The following is a 17,180-nucleotide window of genomic DNA, read 5'->3' on the forward strand; positions in this document are numbered from 1 at the left end:
CCTGCTCTGTGGGAAGCCTGCTTCTCCCTCTCCCACTCCCCCTGCTTGTGTTTCCTCTCTCTCTGTCAAATAAATAAATAAAATCTTAAAAAAAAAGATAATATCAGCCATAAGATTTTGTTATATCAGGTCCAGTACTACTCATTCTTGCTTTAAAGCTTTTCTGGGTGGCAACACAGCTCTTAAACACAGTAATTGTTAGGCTTAAATCTATATTATGATTCTGACATTATACTGTATGATTTAAGTGAATGACTTTCATTTATTGAAGAACTATTAAAACCATATGATTTCACTCATATGGAAGTTAAGAAAACAAATGAACAAAGGGAAAAAAGAGACAAACCAGAAAAAGACTATATATTACTATATAGAACATATAGAACAAAGAGATGGGGCAGGTGGGTGGGGTGATGGGTGAAATAGGTGAAGGGGATTAAGAGTGCACTTTTCTTGATGAGCACTGAGTAATATATGGAAGTGTTGAATCACTGTATTGTACACCTGAAACTAATTTAACACTATGTTAACTACACTGAAATAAAAATAAACAAATAACCATTAAAATAAGATTCTGGAATAGATGGTTCTAGTGTCACCTCCTGAGGGTAGCTCTATACTGAGGAAGGAGGTGTTTGCCTTCAAAGTTCCTTCTTTCAGCAGAAGGAAACACCTACTGTAACAAGTATCAGCTTAGTCACTGCTGAGACACAGGGTGGTGACTGCTAAGAATTTAGGTGTGTGAAGTGCTTCTCCTGAGATGCCATGAGCTTTGCAAAAGTATTTAGTAATAATGGATACTAATATTTACTCTTTGCTTCCATGGTTCGAAAAAGCTAGTCTTTGTGGCTTTGATTCTTTAAGAGGGAATATTAGTTTTTAAAAATGCTAAAGATCTGTGTATATTGTGTCATTTTCATATATTCATAACAGAACTGACTTCTCAGTTTCCATTTCCATAATTTTCTCATGTTTCATACAATTTACTTTTTAAAAAGATTTATTTATTTTAGAGAGAAAAAGAGAGAGCCTGTGAGCATGGGGAGAGGCAGAGAGAGACAGGCAGAGAGAGAGAGACAGGCAGACTACCTGCTGAGTGCGGAGCCTGACCCCAGGATGCTGAGATCATGACGAGCTGAAACGCAGTGAGACACTTAACCAACTGAGCCACCCAGGCACCCCTTGATACAATTTACTTTTAAGGACAAAGAGAGTTGTTCTCTTAAAACTACACATTTTGATCATGTTCTACTACTCTCTAGAAGCTCCCATTCAGGGTTATCTTGAATCTGTTTAGAATGCCTGAATGTATGCATCAAGGCTTTCCAGCATTTATCTCTATTACTTCCCAGTTCCCTCTTCCGACCCCAGCCTTTGTTTCTATCAAGGAAAGTTTATCCTTTGGAAAATGTACCCTTCTCTCTGAAGTGTAAGATTCACATTCTCTGTGAAGTCTTTCCTGATAAACCTCATTTGGTTTGGTGTCAGCCCCCATTGCCCTAACCATCCCTCAGCATTCATGTTCACAGACCTCTCCAACATTTGAAATTTATTCTGCATGTTTTATAAGTCTGTTAATATGTAATTGCATACTTTCATTATCCTATTTTTTCTTCTGAATCACCTTTTCAACTAGCCACCCCCTTAAGGAAGGCATTTGGCATCTTTAGAACCTTCAATAAGCTAAATATTATTAATGACCCCACAGGTAAAGAAGATGATGCATATCATCAGGACAGATCAGAGAAGCCAATTAGAATGGTGAACTGGAAAAAGACATCAAGAAAGTAGGTAAAGATAGAAGACAGAAAGACACTGCACCGTACTGAGACCATCAGGTTACATGCTTGTAAGTGGGTGACTGATGGGATCTTTCCCCTGAGAAGTATACTAAGGTCTTCCAGGTGCAAGGTGATGTACACATGCCTTGGAGTAGGATACAATGACCAGTTCTGTAAAAGGAAGCAGGAGTCTTCAGTCCAATTTCAAACTCTTCCACTGATTCACTGACTGTCCAATGGTGAACATCCACCTTGATTCCTCAGTGTTTAACTCTATTTGCAAAAAGGTATTTTCAATTTTTTCACTCACTCTCTAGCTGATCTCATCCAGTTCAACAGCTTTAAATACTTCTCTCTTGAATTTGAGGCTCCTAGATCTATTCACTTACTCCATATCTTTATTTGGATGTGTCTCTTGGGCATCTCAGACTAAATATAGCCAAAACCAAACCTTGATTCTCACCCCCTCAAGCTGGCTCCACCCTATTTCAGTAAATGGCAATTCCACCCTTCCAAAAACCCTGACTTTGACTTGTCCCTCACACTTCATATCCAGTCTATCATCAAATTTTCTTGGCTCTACCTTCAAAATATATCTAGAATGGAACTGCTTCCCACCACCCCCAGAGACACTACCTTGGTCTAGGCCAACATCATCTTCCACCCAGATTATCACAACAGTTTCTTAACTGTTCCCCTGGCTTCCATTCTCAACCCCTTAGAGTCTGCCTACAAATCTAGCCTGCTCACTTCAAAAGGAAAGCCATACCATGTCACACGTCTGCTTAAAATCCTCCACCAACTTCTCATGTCATTCTAAATAAGATCCAAAGTTCTTCACATGCAATTCAAAGCGCAATAGTTTTGTTATACATCTCTTTGATCTCATCTTCTAACACACTCCCCCTTGTTTATTCAACTCCAGCCACAAGGGGTTCCTTCCTGTCTCCATGTTCCTTCCTGTCCCTATGTCAACCACTTTACCTAATTAGCATTCTATTCCACCATCACTCGTCACCTAGCCTGCTTTGTTTTCTAAAGAGCACCTACCATTACCTGACATATTTATTTTTCATCTTGTCCCACCAGAATGCAAACCCCATGACAAAAGAGGTGTTGTCTGTTCTGTTCACTGCTTTTCCCCAATACCTAGAACAGTGCTCCTGTATGCAGCAGTAATAATTTCTAGGTATGAAATTCAAAGGATTTTTCACTTCATTAAAAACAAGCAAGCAAACAAAAACCTATTTTGGTTGCTCAGACAATCTTAAAATAACCAAAATACTTCTAGAATGAAGCTAGATTCCACAGCATCCACCAGGAATTACAACTGTAGGAAATGATGAATGACAATGTTCAAACATTCAAGCCTTTCAGATGCATCAGAATCACAAGCACATGGCAAGGATCATGTGCCCAATTAAATGAATATTCTTGATACGTATTCACCAGCTCATAAACGGATGTTGACCCAGAGCAGACTGTCCTGATGACTCTGCTAGGAAGAAAGGCGTGACATCACTGGAGAACCTCAAGGCATATGCTCAAGGTGACATATGCGCACACACAGCCTAGGCTGTGATGGCTGAACTCTATGCTGACTGCCAAAGAAACCTGTCTTATGACCAACTCTCAGGGGAAATTCTCCCAGCCTGACAATCACCTCTAACTCCTCTGCAGTTAAGGTTAAGGGGTCTCTTTGTGATCAGTGCGATGTTACGCTCCTCAAATGCATATCTGTGATACCTTTTCTTATATGTTTAGTCAAACACTTATTCATGAAAAATGGAAGGGAAATAGAATTTGTTTAAATTCAATTTTTAGGTGCAAGGCAACCTATATGGCTGTCTCCAATACTGAACCCCGCTTGTCATCAGTACCTCTCCCCACACAGTCCCCTCAAACTAGTCACACCCTCTGTGTTGCGCCCCCAACCTGTTACCAGCCCCAAACAATACTCCCCAAACTGTCAATGCCCTAAACAGACTCCCCCCGCCATCACCAACCACCAGAGACCCCTCTTCTGTCATTCATACTTCCAAAATTCCCCTCGTCACCGAGACCCCACTCCTGTTACCAGCTCCCGACAGCATCCCCGTCCCAGTCACCAAAACCCCTCAAAGACAGCCCTCTAGTGAACGTCATCATCCCCACTTCCCCTCCTTAGCCCCTCGCGGCGCCGTCTCCTGCCCCGCCCCCTGGCGCGGCGCCCCCGGCGAGCGGCGCCGGAAGCCCCGCCCCCGGCCGGTTGCTAGGCTCCGGCAGCCGGAAGTCCCGCCTGCCGTGTGGTCGCCGCCGCCGCCGCTGCTGCCGTCGTTGTTGTTGTGGTTGGTTCGCTGAGCTCCGCGGCTCCGAGAGCCGGCTGCATCCCTTCCCCGCCGCCGCCATGAAGTGGATGTTCAAGGAGGACCACTCGTTGGGTAAGGGCTCCGTCAGGGGCCGGGTGGTGGGGGTCGGGGCGGCGGGTGGGCCCCCTCCCCCACCCGGGCCGCCCTGGGCTGGGCCGGGCGGGGCGGATGCCGCGCTCAGGCCTTGGGTCGCTGAGGCCCCGGAGCCCCGGGCGGCTGCCCACGGACCCTGTGCCGCCCTTCGCCCTTCTGCGGGAAGGCAGGGGCCGAGGGCCGAGGCCGCTGAGACGCCGGAATAAGGGCCCGGGGCGTGCGCAGGTCGCCGGGGGAGGTGGGCTGGGGTCCCCGGAACCGGGGGCCGGGCAGGCACGACCGTCAGCCGGGTCTGTGTCTCCCACAGAACACAGATGCGTGGAATCCGCGAAGATCCGAGCGAAATATCCCGACCGAGTTCCGGTGAGTGCACTCCCCGCCCCCTCACCTCGCTGTCACCCCGTCGTCTAGGACTCGTGATAGGGCCCCGGGCCATTCAACAGTTGACAAGTTGAGGTTACAGTAGCAAACAGGCCAGACTGCGTTAGGGGCCTTCCGGGGCCGTGGCGTGAGGGGCTTGAGCCGGTGCTGTTCAGGGTGCCTCAGTGCTGAATCTCCGGATCTAGGCCAGCGAGCTGTCTGCAGCCTCTGGGCTCCCTCGCCAATTATGTAAGGAAAGATGTTCTAGGACAGGGCAACAGGTCACTGCCACTTTTGGGAACAACGGTGGAGGGAGACTGTCACTTTGGTCTTAGAAGTGGTACTTTAGTCTCAGGACACTCATCTTTAACTTTGAGTCTCTATCTTTACTTGACTTCTAGCTCCCTTTCCTCACCCTGACCCTGTCATCCTTTCATGACCAACAAAATCTGAGAAGCCTCTGAGAACCCCTTCTCTCGTGGTTTCTCCTTAGTCAGTAATAAATATGATCTTATTATTTCTTCCACGGTAGGGGATAAAGTTTCTATAATCCTTACTGATTTTTAAAGGACATCCATGCCTGTCATTGTAGCTCTTTGAACAATTCCTTTGAGGAGGGGTCAGAGGGACACATTTGAAACCTAGTTCAGGGAGAAGCAACAGGCCAAATGAGGAGCTTGGTTCTTGGCTGGCTGGGATTGCCACTCATTCCTGTTAGTCCATCATTTCCTGTTTCTTGTGTTCCTTGGGATCTCACTTCCCCTGTAGTGTGAAGGCAGATCCATTCTGGGGTCCTGGAGTAATTGGCTGTAGATGAAACCCTCACCAGATATTCTCAGGCCTGCCCAGACAAAATGTTGAAAAGCTTTGTAGGAGGAGCTGTGTTTCTCTTACACTTGCTAAGATCCAGGATGATAAACGTAACTGACCACAGAAAAGTACTTTCTGTTTCTGTATCATACATTTATGTCAGTTCTTAACCTCCAGAGTTAAGAGTTTGTGGTTTATTAAATCAGGGGCATATTTTCCAGTGTTGTGCAGTTTGCCACCCACCTCCTTGCCCACATACTATTCATCAGCTCCCTGACAATGCAAGGCTAGAACAATGCAAGGCCAGAGCCTCATGTTAGAAATCCAGTCTTGATCTCTCTTTGCTTTCCTAGGTGATTGTGGAGAAAGTCTCAGGCTCTCAGATTGTTGACATTGACAAACGGAAGTATCTGGTTCCATCTGACATCACTGTGGCTCAGTTCATGTGGATCATCAGGAAAAGGATCCAGCTTCCTTCTGAAAAGGCAATCTTCCTGTTTGTGGATAAGACAGTCCCACAGTCCAGGTGAGAGGTGTTCACTGGCATTGGCCATCTGCTCGGCTGTTTACAGAACTCTAAATTTTGGAGGTTAGAAAACTCTTAGAGGTCCTGACTGGAAATCTGGATTTTGTGCTCCCTGACATGAGGAGCTCAAGGAAAATAAGAAAGGGCTGTAGTACATGGGAATGTACTTTGGATCAAGAAGATAGAACAAGGTTGGACTTAAGAAGAAAAAAAAAAAAAGAAATCTAGCCTCAGACCCTCATGAATCCTTTAAAACAGCTGAGGATTTACTTTGGCTTAAGCCATCAGTAGAACTGAAGCCTAAAATGAGGTTTTCTTCAAATGACCCATGAAATAAGTCCTGTCATTCTCTACTGGGAGCTTGTGAGCCCTGCTGAGGCTCAGGTTCAGTTAATCACCCTGCTGCTTGCTCTCCAAACTTAGTTCTGTGCCACTGTGCAAGTCTGTAGCTGCCTGATCCTCAGGTATGCCGAAATGGCTGCCGTCCAACAAAAGGCTCTGAGGTCCCTTCACAGACTTACTCCTCCCTGGTACCACCTGCTCCGACTGTCAGAGTAATTGCCCCCTTGCTCTAGCTGTTGTGCTGCCTGGAAGCACTCTTTGGGATAACTTGGGGCCTGAATCTCAAGGCAGGGGCATTACAGTTCCCTTCTTCTGTGTATTTGATAGCCCAGCTTTAGTCCCCTGTGGAAAAAAGAAGATGAACTGGCTCCTTCTAAATTCCTGGTCAGTCCTTTGCCATTACTGGTTGACTACTAGCTGCTGAGCCAGATGCTAGTCTCTCTCTCCCGGAGTGTGAGTTCCTGGCTACCTTTCATCTTGGAGACTCAAACTAAGTCTCATTTGTTACCCCCCAAAAGTAGTACTTCTAAAACCTAAGGCTTTCAGAAATCCTGGGAACTAGCCCAGTGTGGCCAAAATACGTTCCCTTTGAAAATCCTTGAAAGCTCCAGAAAAGGTGTAAGCCAAATTCCAGTCCTTTTCCTTTGAAAGGTAGAGAGCTCTGGCTATTTTTTTTGCTTTCCCAATCTCCATCACCTCCATTACCTGTGTTTGGCAGAGAAGCAGGTTAGGGGAGAAATGAAAGGTTCTGCCTGAGGAGATAGGCCTGGCCCTGGCTGCTGGGTGCCATTGGTCTCCTTCAGCTATAGTTCGAGAAGCTGGGGTGTTGGCAGAGGCAGTCTTGCTGCCTACTGGGGCTCTTCCAGCTTTCCTTCCCAGGCCTCTAGGCATCATGGTGCTGGGTGCACTTTTCATTGCGGTAGGAAGCCCTGGGCGTCTGTGGTCACACTCAGCTTCTCTTAAGGTGGTGGGGAGGTAAATCTTCACTCATTCCACCTGCAGCTTCTGCAGAGTCTCGATGACCCTGTCTTTCCTCCTTCCTGGAGGTGGCTTCTTAGTGGCAGAAGTAGGCGACTAGGACCTGTGACATTGAATTTATTATCAGTTCTGAGCCTCTGATATTTCTTAAAGGAAATGAGCAGGCTTCTGGAGACATTGTTACTCTGGTGGCTCCATGTTAATCTAGCAATTAAAATGGCTGTAGATTAGCAACTGCCCCCTCCCTCCATTATCCCTGAGATATAAATAGAATTGGAAATGAAAAGTGATTCTCAGGGCAGCAGAGGCTGCTTCCTTTTCTCCTCCACTCCCATTTGCCTTTCCAACCTGGTAAGAATCTGCCCTAAAGCAGATGACACCGGTGACCCAAGTCAGGATTTTCGAGAATCGCTAACCAGGCTTCCTCTGCCCAGGCCTTTGGCCCCAGTTAATGGCTTTCTGTCCTACACTTAATGCAGCAGTTTGGTTTTATTAAGAAAAATTGTTTCTGGGCGCCTGGGTGGCTCAGTTGGTTAAGCGACTGCCTTCGGCTCAGGTCATGATCCTGGAGTCCCTGGATCGAGTCCTGCATCGGGCTCCCTGCTCGGCAGGGAGTCTGCTTCTCCCTCTGACCCTCCCCCCTCTCATGTGCTCGCTCTCATTCTCTCTCTCTCAAATAAATAAATAAAAAATCTTAAAAAAAAAAAAAAAGAAAAATTGTTTCTAAAACAAAAGTTGTGTGTGACATCATTGGGCTTTATGCAAATGATGATCACCTGATGGCAGCACACACAGAATTGCCTCAGGGTCTCCCGTGAAAGCTGGTGTGTGACTCAGCTCTGCCATCTCCTCCCCAAGGCACTTCAGCCGCAGCCTCTTCCTCAGCTCCTGCCAGCCCCCTTAGGGAAGTGTGGGGCCTCCCTTAACCTTCCACCAGTGCTTGCAGCCTTCAGAGAGTCGCTGGGGGGATTGGAGTTGGGAAAGGGTGAACCCAGGCCTGCAGGAGCCCTCGCCCATCCCATAACAGAGCTGCGAGAGGGTCACGTGCGAGGTGGGAGGCTGAGCAGAAGTGACTTCAGTTATTCTTGCCTTTGGGAGAGTGTTCTGGAACATAAACGATCATCTTGTAAAAATGTGATTGTTTAGAGTAGTGAGTATTAAATACTGATTCTAGAAATAGAGACCAAGGCAAGTCCCTGAGAGTTTTACTTCCTAAGTTCTTTGAGTTCTGTTTTTTTTTTAAAGCAGGGCAGAGGGGGTAGGATCTCAACTTCCTTTTCCCATTTAGTGTTGGAAAGTTGAATTCTCTGCCTAGGTTCCTGCATCCAGAATCAGGCCAAAAACAAAAGAATTGTGCCTTGGTGCAGACAGAGCTCGAGAAAGATCAGTGTACAAGCTTCCCAGTCCTGGCATTAGAGGGGAGCCCAGACCTGGCAGTGGTATCTTATCTTTTAGTCTTTGTTTAGAACACAGACGAGTCTTGTTAATCCCCATTTAAAATAGAAACAGTAGTATATTAATAAATAAAATATCTCTAAGATGTGATAATTTGGGAATGTTACATTTGGAAACCGGTGTTAAGATTGTGGTGCTTAGTTGCTTCTTTGATTTTAAAGAGATACTAAGTAAAAGGAAGTTGTGAGATCTTACAGTCCATCCTTTATTTAGAAATGTGCTTAAATTAAGCACTTTTGATCATTTCTAGGTAAATACCTCTTCAAGGGTTTATTCCAGCAGTAATGGAATAGGATTTATTTATATCAGAAAAATCTGACAAAAGGAATAGCCAGTAAATTTTAATTTTTTAGAATGTCGGGAGCCTTCATGGCTACAATACCTTTCACTTTGAGGTGGTTGCCTTTCCAAGGTCCACAGCAGTGGCCATTGTCCTCCCACCTTACCCCCTCCGTCCTCCCTGCTGGGAAAGAGAGAAATCCAGGTCCAGTGGAAGCACGTGGGCTCCAAAGCAGATGGGTGACCAGGTGTGTGCCTGTCAGTCCAGCCAATTCATGAGTCAGGCTGGAGCCCACAGCCTTCACGACCTGACCTTGGTCGGGGACCACGGGAAGGTTCTGCAGGGATTAGGCACCCACACAATTCTGGGTTGGCCTCCCCCCAGTGCATGTGCTCTCGAGTAGCTGAAAGCCAACGTTCGCCCTCGGCAGCACGGCCATTCCTGGAAGTGGACCCTTCTGAAAGGTGCTGTTACTATTGGCTGGTTTGTCTGAATGTGGGTGACACTGAATGGAGGGGTGAGTGACAGAGTTTCAGCAGTCAGTTTAGGTTCACTAGATTCAGTACGTCAGGGTCCCACCACACCTTGGACTGGCTCTGTGGCTTGAATCTGCCATTGGCTTTTCCCATTTCTTTGCACGCTTCTGGGAATGAGTGCATGTCTTAGCTGATGCCACAGCGGTGTGCTTTAGTATCAGGGTCTGGAGGTCATCCCTGGGTGTCTTCCTCAGCCAGTAACTTGGGCGGGACGCCTTGGACGTGCAAGTTGTCAGGCCATCCAGCAGGCCTGTGGCGCTTAGCCTGACAGGAGAGGCGCCGGTGTGCGTGAGGATCCTAGGGCATCCCAGCTGCCGCCTGCCCAGCGCCGTGTGGCTCGGGCCTCTGACCTCTTCTCAGAGGCTTGTGGAACTTGTCCTGAACTGACAGGCCAGCCCACTGACTAGGGTTGCGTTTTGTCCCCCTGCATTTGCGTTTAACTCTTTAATGGGACTTAGTGTAAACCGTGTTTGTGGCCAGCTCTTTTTGGCTCCAGACCAAATTTTTCAGACTTGGTCTGTGTGTGGCCTGATCCCGTAAGAGCTATTCTGAAATCATACTGTACAGATGTCTCAGTCTTCTTTCATGGCACTCAGTGACACTCAGAATCGCCCCTTCGGTCACAGGCTGCTGAATGAAAGTGTTCGGCTCCCAGCCTTGAGTATTGTCATTTTCCAAGTTCCTGCCCAAGGGCTGGCCTCAGTGTAAGGACCCAGTGCTGCTGCCAACTGAGTCAAGTTTCCACACGAGGCTGCGTGACAGAAAAGGAGAACAGCGAGAGGACTCTTACAGTCATAGCACACCCAGCCAGTTGTCACATTACAGGATGCGAAGGAAAGAGCCCTGTGACATGGAGCCTGGTGGCAGCCTTCCTCGGGCATCTTATACAAATGTAGAATCTCAGGCCCAACTCTGACCTCCTGAATCCAGAGAGGCACTGGGACCAGACGTGCAAGTGATTTCGGATGTGCGTGCGTGTGTGTGTGCACATGTGTGTGCATGTGTGTGTGTGAGTGACCAGCAGTTTTTAAGTTTTTAAATTACTTTTTGAATTTTTTTAAAGATTTTTATATATCTGGACAGAGACATAGCAAAAGAGGGAACACAAGCAGGGGGAGTGGGAGAGGGAGAAGCAGGCTTCCCGCCGAGCAGGGAGCCCGATGCGGGGCTCCATCCCAGGACCCTGGGATCATGACCTGAGCCGAAGGCAGACGCTTAACGATTGAGCCACCCAGGCGCCCCTACAAGCACTGTTTGGGGAGATCTGTGCGGAAGGTACGAGATCCTGACGTTAGGGCAGTAGGACAGTATTCCACTTGGAGGCGGCGAGGCTTAGTGCTAAGCGTGTGTCCTAGCTTTGTGATCTGGAGTGAATCATTTAACTACTCCGTGTCTCACTATTATTGCCTCACTTTTATTATTATCCATAAACTGTGGATTGTGATCCTTGTGAGGTTATGTTGCCTCAGAAGACTGCTGTGAGGATAAAAAGAATGAATATAAACATACTTAGAACAGTGCTTGGCACGTAAGTGCTATTATAATTAGGAGTTTTATGATCACCTTCTATAGCTGCTGGGGCACTGGTTAAACAAATTTATAAACCTAGGTTTTACTGAAAAGACGACGCAGTCTAAAGACAGGATTGAGAGCCACATGATGATGGGCCTCCGCTCGCAGTCTTACCTTGCCTTAGGCAGTGGGGGCTCCGGTGGCCGTTGTTCACTGCAGGCCAAGTCTGGGGGGGACCACCAGTGTTTATGTAGTTCCTCAAGTATGTCTTTTCCTTTTTTTTTAAGATTTTATTTATTTATTTGAGAGAGAGGGAGAGAGAATCTGAAGCAGACTCCCCAGTGAGCACAGAGCCCGACGTGGGGCTCAATCCCGTGATCGTGCGGGCACAGCCTGAGCTGAAACCAAGAGTCAGACGCTCAACCAATTGAGCCACTCAGGCGCCCCTCCTCACGTATTTCTAATTCAGCAGTGGGATTTGGAGTATTTGCACTGGGGCTTCTCACCTGTTAGGAACGGAGCGCATTTAGTGTATCAGATGGAACCAGCCCTGACGCTGGAATCAAGGGGTGGCTGTCTTTGAATTGCACAGTGCCTTTTACTTCTGCCTCTAAATCCCTCTGGTAATGGTCGTGGGGAGATGGTAGGACAGGTCCTCATCAAGGTCATCCTGGACATGTGGATGAAGTGGGGCTAGGAGAGTTGTGCAATAGCTGTAGCTGTTTTCCCTGCCGCCTCATCCTGAGGCATCTCTGAGAAAAGCGCAATCGATTCCTCGGGGCATTCCCAGCCAGGGGGGTAAAGGTCTTTTTGAGAGATGCAGCTCCGTGTCAGGCCTTTGGCTAGTTGCTGGCTCCTCATCCACTTCTAATCACAGGGCTCTTAAAGATAGGCATCTCAAACAAACAAACAAACAAATAAGACAGATGGGGTTGCCTAACTGGCTTAGTCAGTAGAGCGTGCAAATCTTGATCTCAGGGTCCCGAGTTCAAGCCTCACTTTGCCTATTTAAAATAAGAAAAGAAAAGAAAATGCATTAAAAAGACAAGCCCCTATCTCCCTCTGGCAGAGAGACTGTTTCTCCACCTAGCTGCACCTGGAATCATTCTGGGCATTTTTAAAACCTGATGCCTGGATCCTACCTCCAGAGATTCTGATGTAATTGGCCTGGGATGGGGCTTGAGCCTGGAGATGTCTTAAAGCTCCCGTGTGATTCTGTTGTATAGCTGAGGTTGAGACCCCCGCTCTAGGGGGCCTCATGCAGGGGTTCCTCCCTCTACCCACTGTCCCTCAAGTCCTCACATGCTCCAGGGCAGTGCTGTTGAGAAGTGGCACTGGAGCCACATTTGTAATTTAAAATGTTCTAGTACATTAAAAAGGAAACAGGTGAAGTGAATTTTAGTAATATATTTTATGTATCCAGTTTATCCAAAATGTCATTTCAATATGTAATAGAAATTGAGGTTTTTACATCCTTTATTACATAGCAGGCTTGAAATCTTGTGTGTGTTTCACACTTAAAACACATCCCAGTTCAGATGAGCCTCATTTCACGCGCTGCCTGTAGCCAGCGGCTACGGTCCTGGACAAACTGTAGGACGTTTCTCTCATAGCAGAAATAGCACGAGTCCTTACGTTTCACATTCCAGGTTAAGAGCTCGGGAGCACCGTGTTACGTACCAGATGCTGATGACAGGTCATTTGTATTCGTACTCATCCACCCCCATGTTGTTACTTAAGAATTCTCATGGGCCCACGCCGCCCACCGGGCCAAGCCGGCAGCTGGGCAGGAAGAAGAGGAAAGGGAAATGCCCCCTTTATACTTGCGGCCCGTATCCCTGTTACGTGGAGGTCCCACGCAGCGCACTGGGAGAACGCTGGCAGAGTGGGCCAGGCCCGGTTGCACCTGCGCGAGGCCCCAGGCCCCTCTGTCGCCCCGTGGCCCTTGTTGTACTGAGTCCTGCATGGAAGCACCGGTTGTGGCCTGGGCAGCTAGTGACCTCTGCTGTCTTCGGCTGGCTCTCGTTGACCCCACACGTGGGGTCACACTGATGTTTAGCCCATGTCTGTACCTCCTGCCCCTCTCTCGTACAGTCACATGGCCAGAGCTCGCCCAGGGTGCCCGTGGTACTGGGCTTACCTTTGGACCCCGTACAGCTCAGATCCATGGCAGAGAACTGGATTAGGTCCTGTGCTGCAGTCTTTCCCACCCACACACGTTTAGTTTGAGCACTGTCTATTTCTGGAGGGTTCTTAGGAGCATTGGGCAGGGTTTCTTTGGATCCCAGATACAGTCTGAGAGCTTTTTGCATTACATGTGAGGAAAATAACTTTTCTTTGATGGCACGGATACCGATCGCTGGGGCACAGGGTTTTTGGTGGGGGAGCTTCCACAAGATTGAACCCACTTACATTTATCCTGTAAGGTACAGATTATAAACCTTCACATAAGCCTGTAGGAGAAGCAAGCCCCATGTAGTCTTCTTTACCTTGGTCCTCCACCCACGCAGGGATGGGCCTCTTAGGCTCTTAATTTTGCTTAGGTTTTTTTCTCTTGCCTTTGGCCTCCAGAAAGAAACCGGTACTACCCAGGCAAGCCCACTGGCCTCTGAAGGAATAATTTGAATAATTTGGTGTGAGGGTGCGGCTAATGGCCTTCCCTCGGGGCAGGACGACGGAGCTTTGATTCTAGTCTTATTTACTGATTGCCAGAGGCCTAATTTAATCTTTTTTTTTTTAAAGATTTTATTTATTTATTTATTTGACAGAGAGATAGAAGAGCACAAGCAGAGGGAGTGGCAGAGGGAGAGGGAGAAGCAGGCTCTGCACTGAGCAGGAACCCGATGCGGGACTCGATCCCAGGACCCTGAGATCATGACCTGAGCCGAAGGCAGACGCTTAACCATCTGAGCCACCCAGGCGCCCAGGCCTAATTTAATCTTAATCTTTCATGGCTCCATTTCCCTTCTGTAACACAGGATTGTTGGCACACAGCAGTGCGGAGATTGGAATTACTTTCATTTTCATGATCTGCCACCCACAGAATGGCAGAGTAGCTGGTTCAAGCAGTCACGTCCCTTATCCCCAGATCAGCTTTCTTCGAACACCTGGACTCAGTGACCAAACCCAATTCTCAATGTTGTTTTTTCTTTTCTTTCAAGCCTAACTATGGGACAGCTTTACGAGAAGGAAAAAGATGAAGATGGATTCTTGTATGTGGCCTACAGTGGAGAGAACACTTTTGGCTTCTGAGGGCCAGCGCTGGGCTAGGTGCACCGTTCCCGCTTGTGTATCTTGTAAATAGCCGGCCGTTTTCAGTTCCCAGACCTCTTCACATAGACCTAATTAGTGCATTTGTAACTGGATTTATTTCTTAATATATTGGAAGGTTTTGTTTCCTTAGATTAGTAAATTATCATACAGAGTTTTATTTTGAGTTTTCCTTCTTGTGCACTGTCCTCATGGCTGTACTCTCCAGGGAACTTGTTCTCTGAGGATCATTATTTAATGAAGATATTTCCGTATTAAAGTGAGGTAGGTGGGGTATTAAAGTGAAAGGGAGGGAGGTGATGCATTTCTTCTGGATTATGTTTGAAGTGTTAAAGATGGCTAAATATTAAAAGCACCCAAATTAAGTCCTTAGCAATCAGACACTTGCTTCACTAGATTTTGTCAACTGCCAATCATGTTGGACTGAGCTAATCTGTTCCTCTTTCTGAAACTATTAAAGTAAATAATTAACAATAAAACTTCCTCTTATAAAGGCATTGCAGTGTGACCATGTCCTTTATTTACTTGCTTGCAGAAAGGTCAGAGCAGTGGTTCGGCGTCTGCTAGGCCAGCAGGAGGGTTTGTGGGGCCCTTGGCTGCACAGCCTGGGACGGGCTTTTGTTTTCATGGTTAATATATCCACATGGTTCAGATAAAAGATTTTAAAAAGGGAGACCTTGAGAGGTCCTCCCACTATTGTTTCCTGACTCCCTAACCTTCCGCCTTATGGGAAACTACTTTAACTAGTATCTTGTTTCTTTCTGGTATTTATTTTTGGAAGTATAATTAAATATAAACATATGTCCTTATTTCCTTTTTTTTCTCTACAAAAGAAAACATTATATATATTTGTGTGTGTTGCTTTTTTTTCATTTAACAGTATAGCCTGCTGACCTTTCTGTATCAGTTCATAGGGAGCCTTCTAGTTCCTTTTTACAGCTAAATGGTACTGCGTCGTGTGAATGTCGTTACTACTTATCTAGTTCCTAGGCCCCTATTAATGGCATTTGGGTTATTTGCAGCCTTTCACCACTACATACAGTGTTGGGATGGTAACTGTACACACACGGCCTCTTACATGCCCCTGCACTCTTCATGGGGCTGCTCTCCAAGCCCTCTCCCTAGAAATCACAATTAGATTTTCCCATGCCCACGAGTTTCATGATTTCTCACAAATGAGTGTAAATATGTAGGCTTGCCAGAACACAAATGCATCTAAGAGGAAAGCTTAGTTAACTTTCCCAAATCTTCCTTGGATAGCCTGTGTTGGATGCTAGAGCCCTATGTAAATAATCAGGATAAAGAAACTAGGTATCATCCCGCGATCTAGGAACATGTAGTTAAAATGACTGCCTTAAACTGTCTACTGGGGAAGAAACAAAGATCTTCAGCTTTGTCTTCCCCAAATTACAGAAGCAACCCGTCAAAGCTGTCTCCTGAGGTCAGCTTCCCAGTTGGGACCAGAGGAATCATTGGTCATTAAGCACTGTGTTGGTCTTTCCCAAACCTGACCCAACAGAGTCAGCGGTCTCTTTGCTGGTGGTTTTGGACTAGAAGCAGATGTAAGCTGACCCCTGAGTGAGCACGGGAAAGGGAAGGAACAAGTTCTGTGTTGAAGGGAATCTTGTTTGTGGTGACGTACACCCAACTCACACTGGCTTAAGCTCTAAAGAGGCAATTTATTATTTGAGTTACTGTACAGGGAAAGTTCACTGGCTTCAGACAGCTCGAACCAGAGATCAAATGATAACATCAAAACTCTTTCCTCTTGGTTTTGTTTCCCTCTGTGTTGATTCCATTCTCAGGCAGATTCCTCTCATGTGATGGCAGAGTGGTCCCATCAGTTTAGCAAATCCAGTGGAAGAGCATTCTGAGGACAATGTTAAAAGTCCCCTGGAGGGCTCTGGCTTCACTTGAATTACCAGATAGCCCCTCACCCTTCCTGCCTGAGGCAGGGACTGGCTGGGAAGGAATGGTTAAAACCCTCAACAGTATAAACAGGATAGGATTATAGAGAAATGGGGGAGGGATAGCTTTCCAAAGGCATTTTCATCTGTTTCTGTTTACAACCACAAACTCACAAATGAAACTGAACAGAAATAGTAGAGGGAAGGAAAAAAAAAAGCAAGGGTCACTGAAGCCAGCTGTGTTTTTTTTTTTTTCTTTTAAAAGTAATTTATAGGGGTGTCTGGCTGGCTCATTTGGTAGAGCATGTAACTCTTGATCTCTGGGTCACTGAGTTTGAGCCCCATGCTGGGCATAGAGATTACTTAAAAAAATTTTAATTAAAAAATAAATTTGAAAAAGTAATTTATAGTTTTTATCGAACACTCGTTGGATGTCATGATTTATATATATTATTACGATTAGTTTTCAAAAGACACCCATGAGATACAGGCAGTGTAATTCTCATAGCTCATCGCTACCAAGTGACGGCTGAGATACCAGACGTGAGACTGAAGAGGAAAGACAGCTGGCAGTGTGAGATCATGTTATGATGTCTGTTTTTTCTATTTACAGTGTTTTCACACTGCTGGACACTGAGGCACAAACAAATAAAACATTACCCTGTCCTCCAGATGCTTACAGTATTATTTGCTTACCTGCACACAAGCAAATAATTACAAAGTGGTATTAGAAACTATTCTTGGAAAAGAAGAGGGAGTAGCTGTTATCTATAAAAAAAAAACAAACCACTGAGGAAAGCAGCCTTATTTGTAATTCCAACAAAAATGGATTTGTCAATTTTGCCCTTAAAATGTAGCATCTGAACGAAGGATTGAAAAGTTAAAAAAAAAAAAAAGAGCATCTAGTTTCCCCCAACTCTAGTCCTTAAAAGACAGTAGCAAGATTTTACAGATGAATTTTATCAAACTAGGTAAGGAATCC

The 17,180-nt window shown here is 46.3% G+C and overlaps 1 protein-coding gene across 1 annotated transcript; it reads left to right on the plus strand.

Annotated features, from left to right (window-relative positions):
* Positions 1-4,023: 4,023 nt before the first annotated feature.
* Positions 4,024-14,788, plus strand: GABARAPL2 (GABA type A receptor associated protein like 2). Its single transcript, XM_021705706.1, has 4 exons — positions 4,024-4,201; positions 4,530-4,585; positions 5,746-5,918; positions 14,183-14,788. The coding sequence occupies exons 1-4, from the start codon at positions 4,168-4,170 to the stop codon at positions 14,271-14,273; spliced, it is 354 nt and encodes a 117-aa protein (XP_021561381.1). The 5' UTR covers positions 4,024-4,167; the 3' UTR covers positions 14,274-14,788.
* Positions 14,789-17,180: the final 2,392 nt, after the last annotated feature.

Source organism: Neomonachus schauinslandi, chromosome 16, assembly GCF_002201575.2.
Source record: "Neomonachus schauinslandi chromosome 16, ASM220157v2, whole genome shotgun sequence".
Lineage (NCBI taxonomy): Eukaryota > Metazoa > Chordata > Mammalia > Carnivora > Phocidae > Neomonachus > Neomonachus schauinslandi.

Excerpts from the sequence above, each read along its gene's own strand:
- GABARAPL2 (XM_021705706.1), top strand. The coding sequence starts at position 4,168 with ATGAAGTGGATGTTCAAGGAGGACCACTCGTTGG. Across the intron at positions 4,202-4,529 it reads CAAGGAGGACCACTCGTTGG|AACACAGATGCGTGGAATCC; the intron begins GTAAGGGCTCCG and ends TGTCTCCCACAG. Across the intron at positions 4,586-5,745 it reads AATATCCCGACCGAGTTCCG|GTGATTGTGGAGAAAGTCTC; the intron begins GTGAGTGCACTC and ends TTGCTTTCCTAG.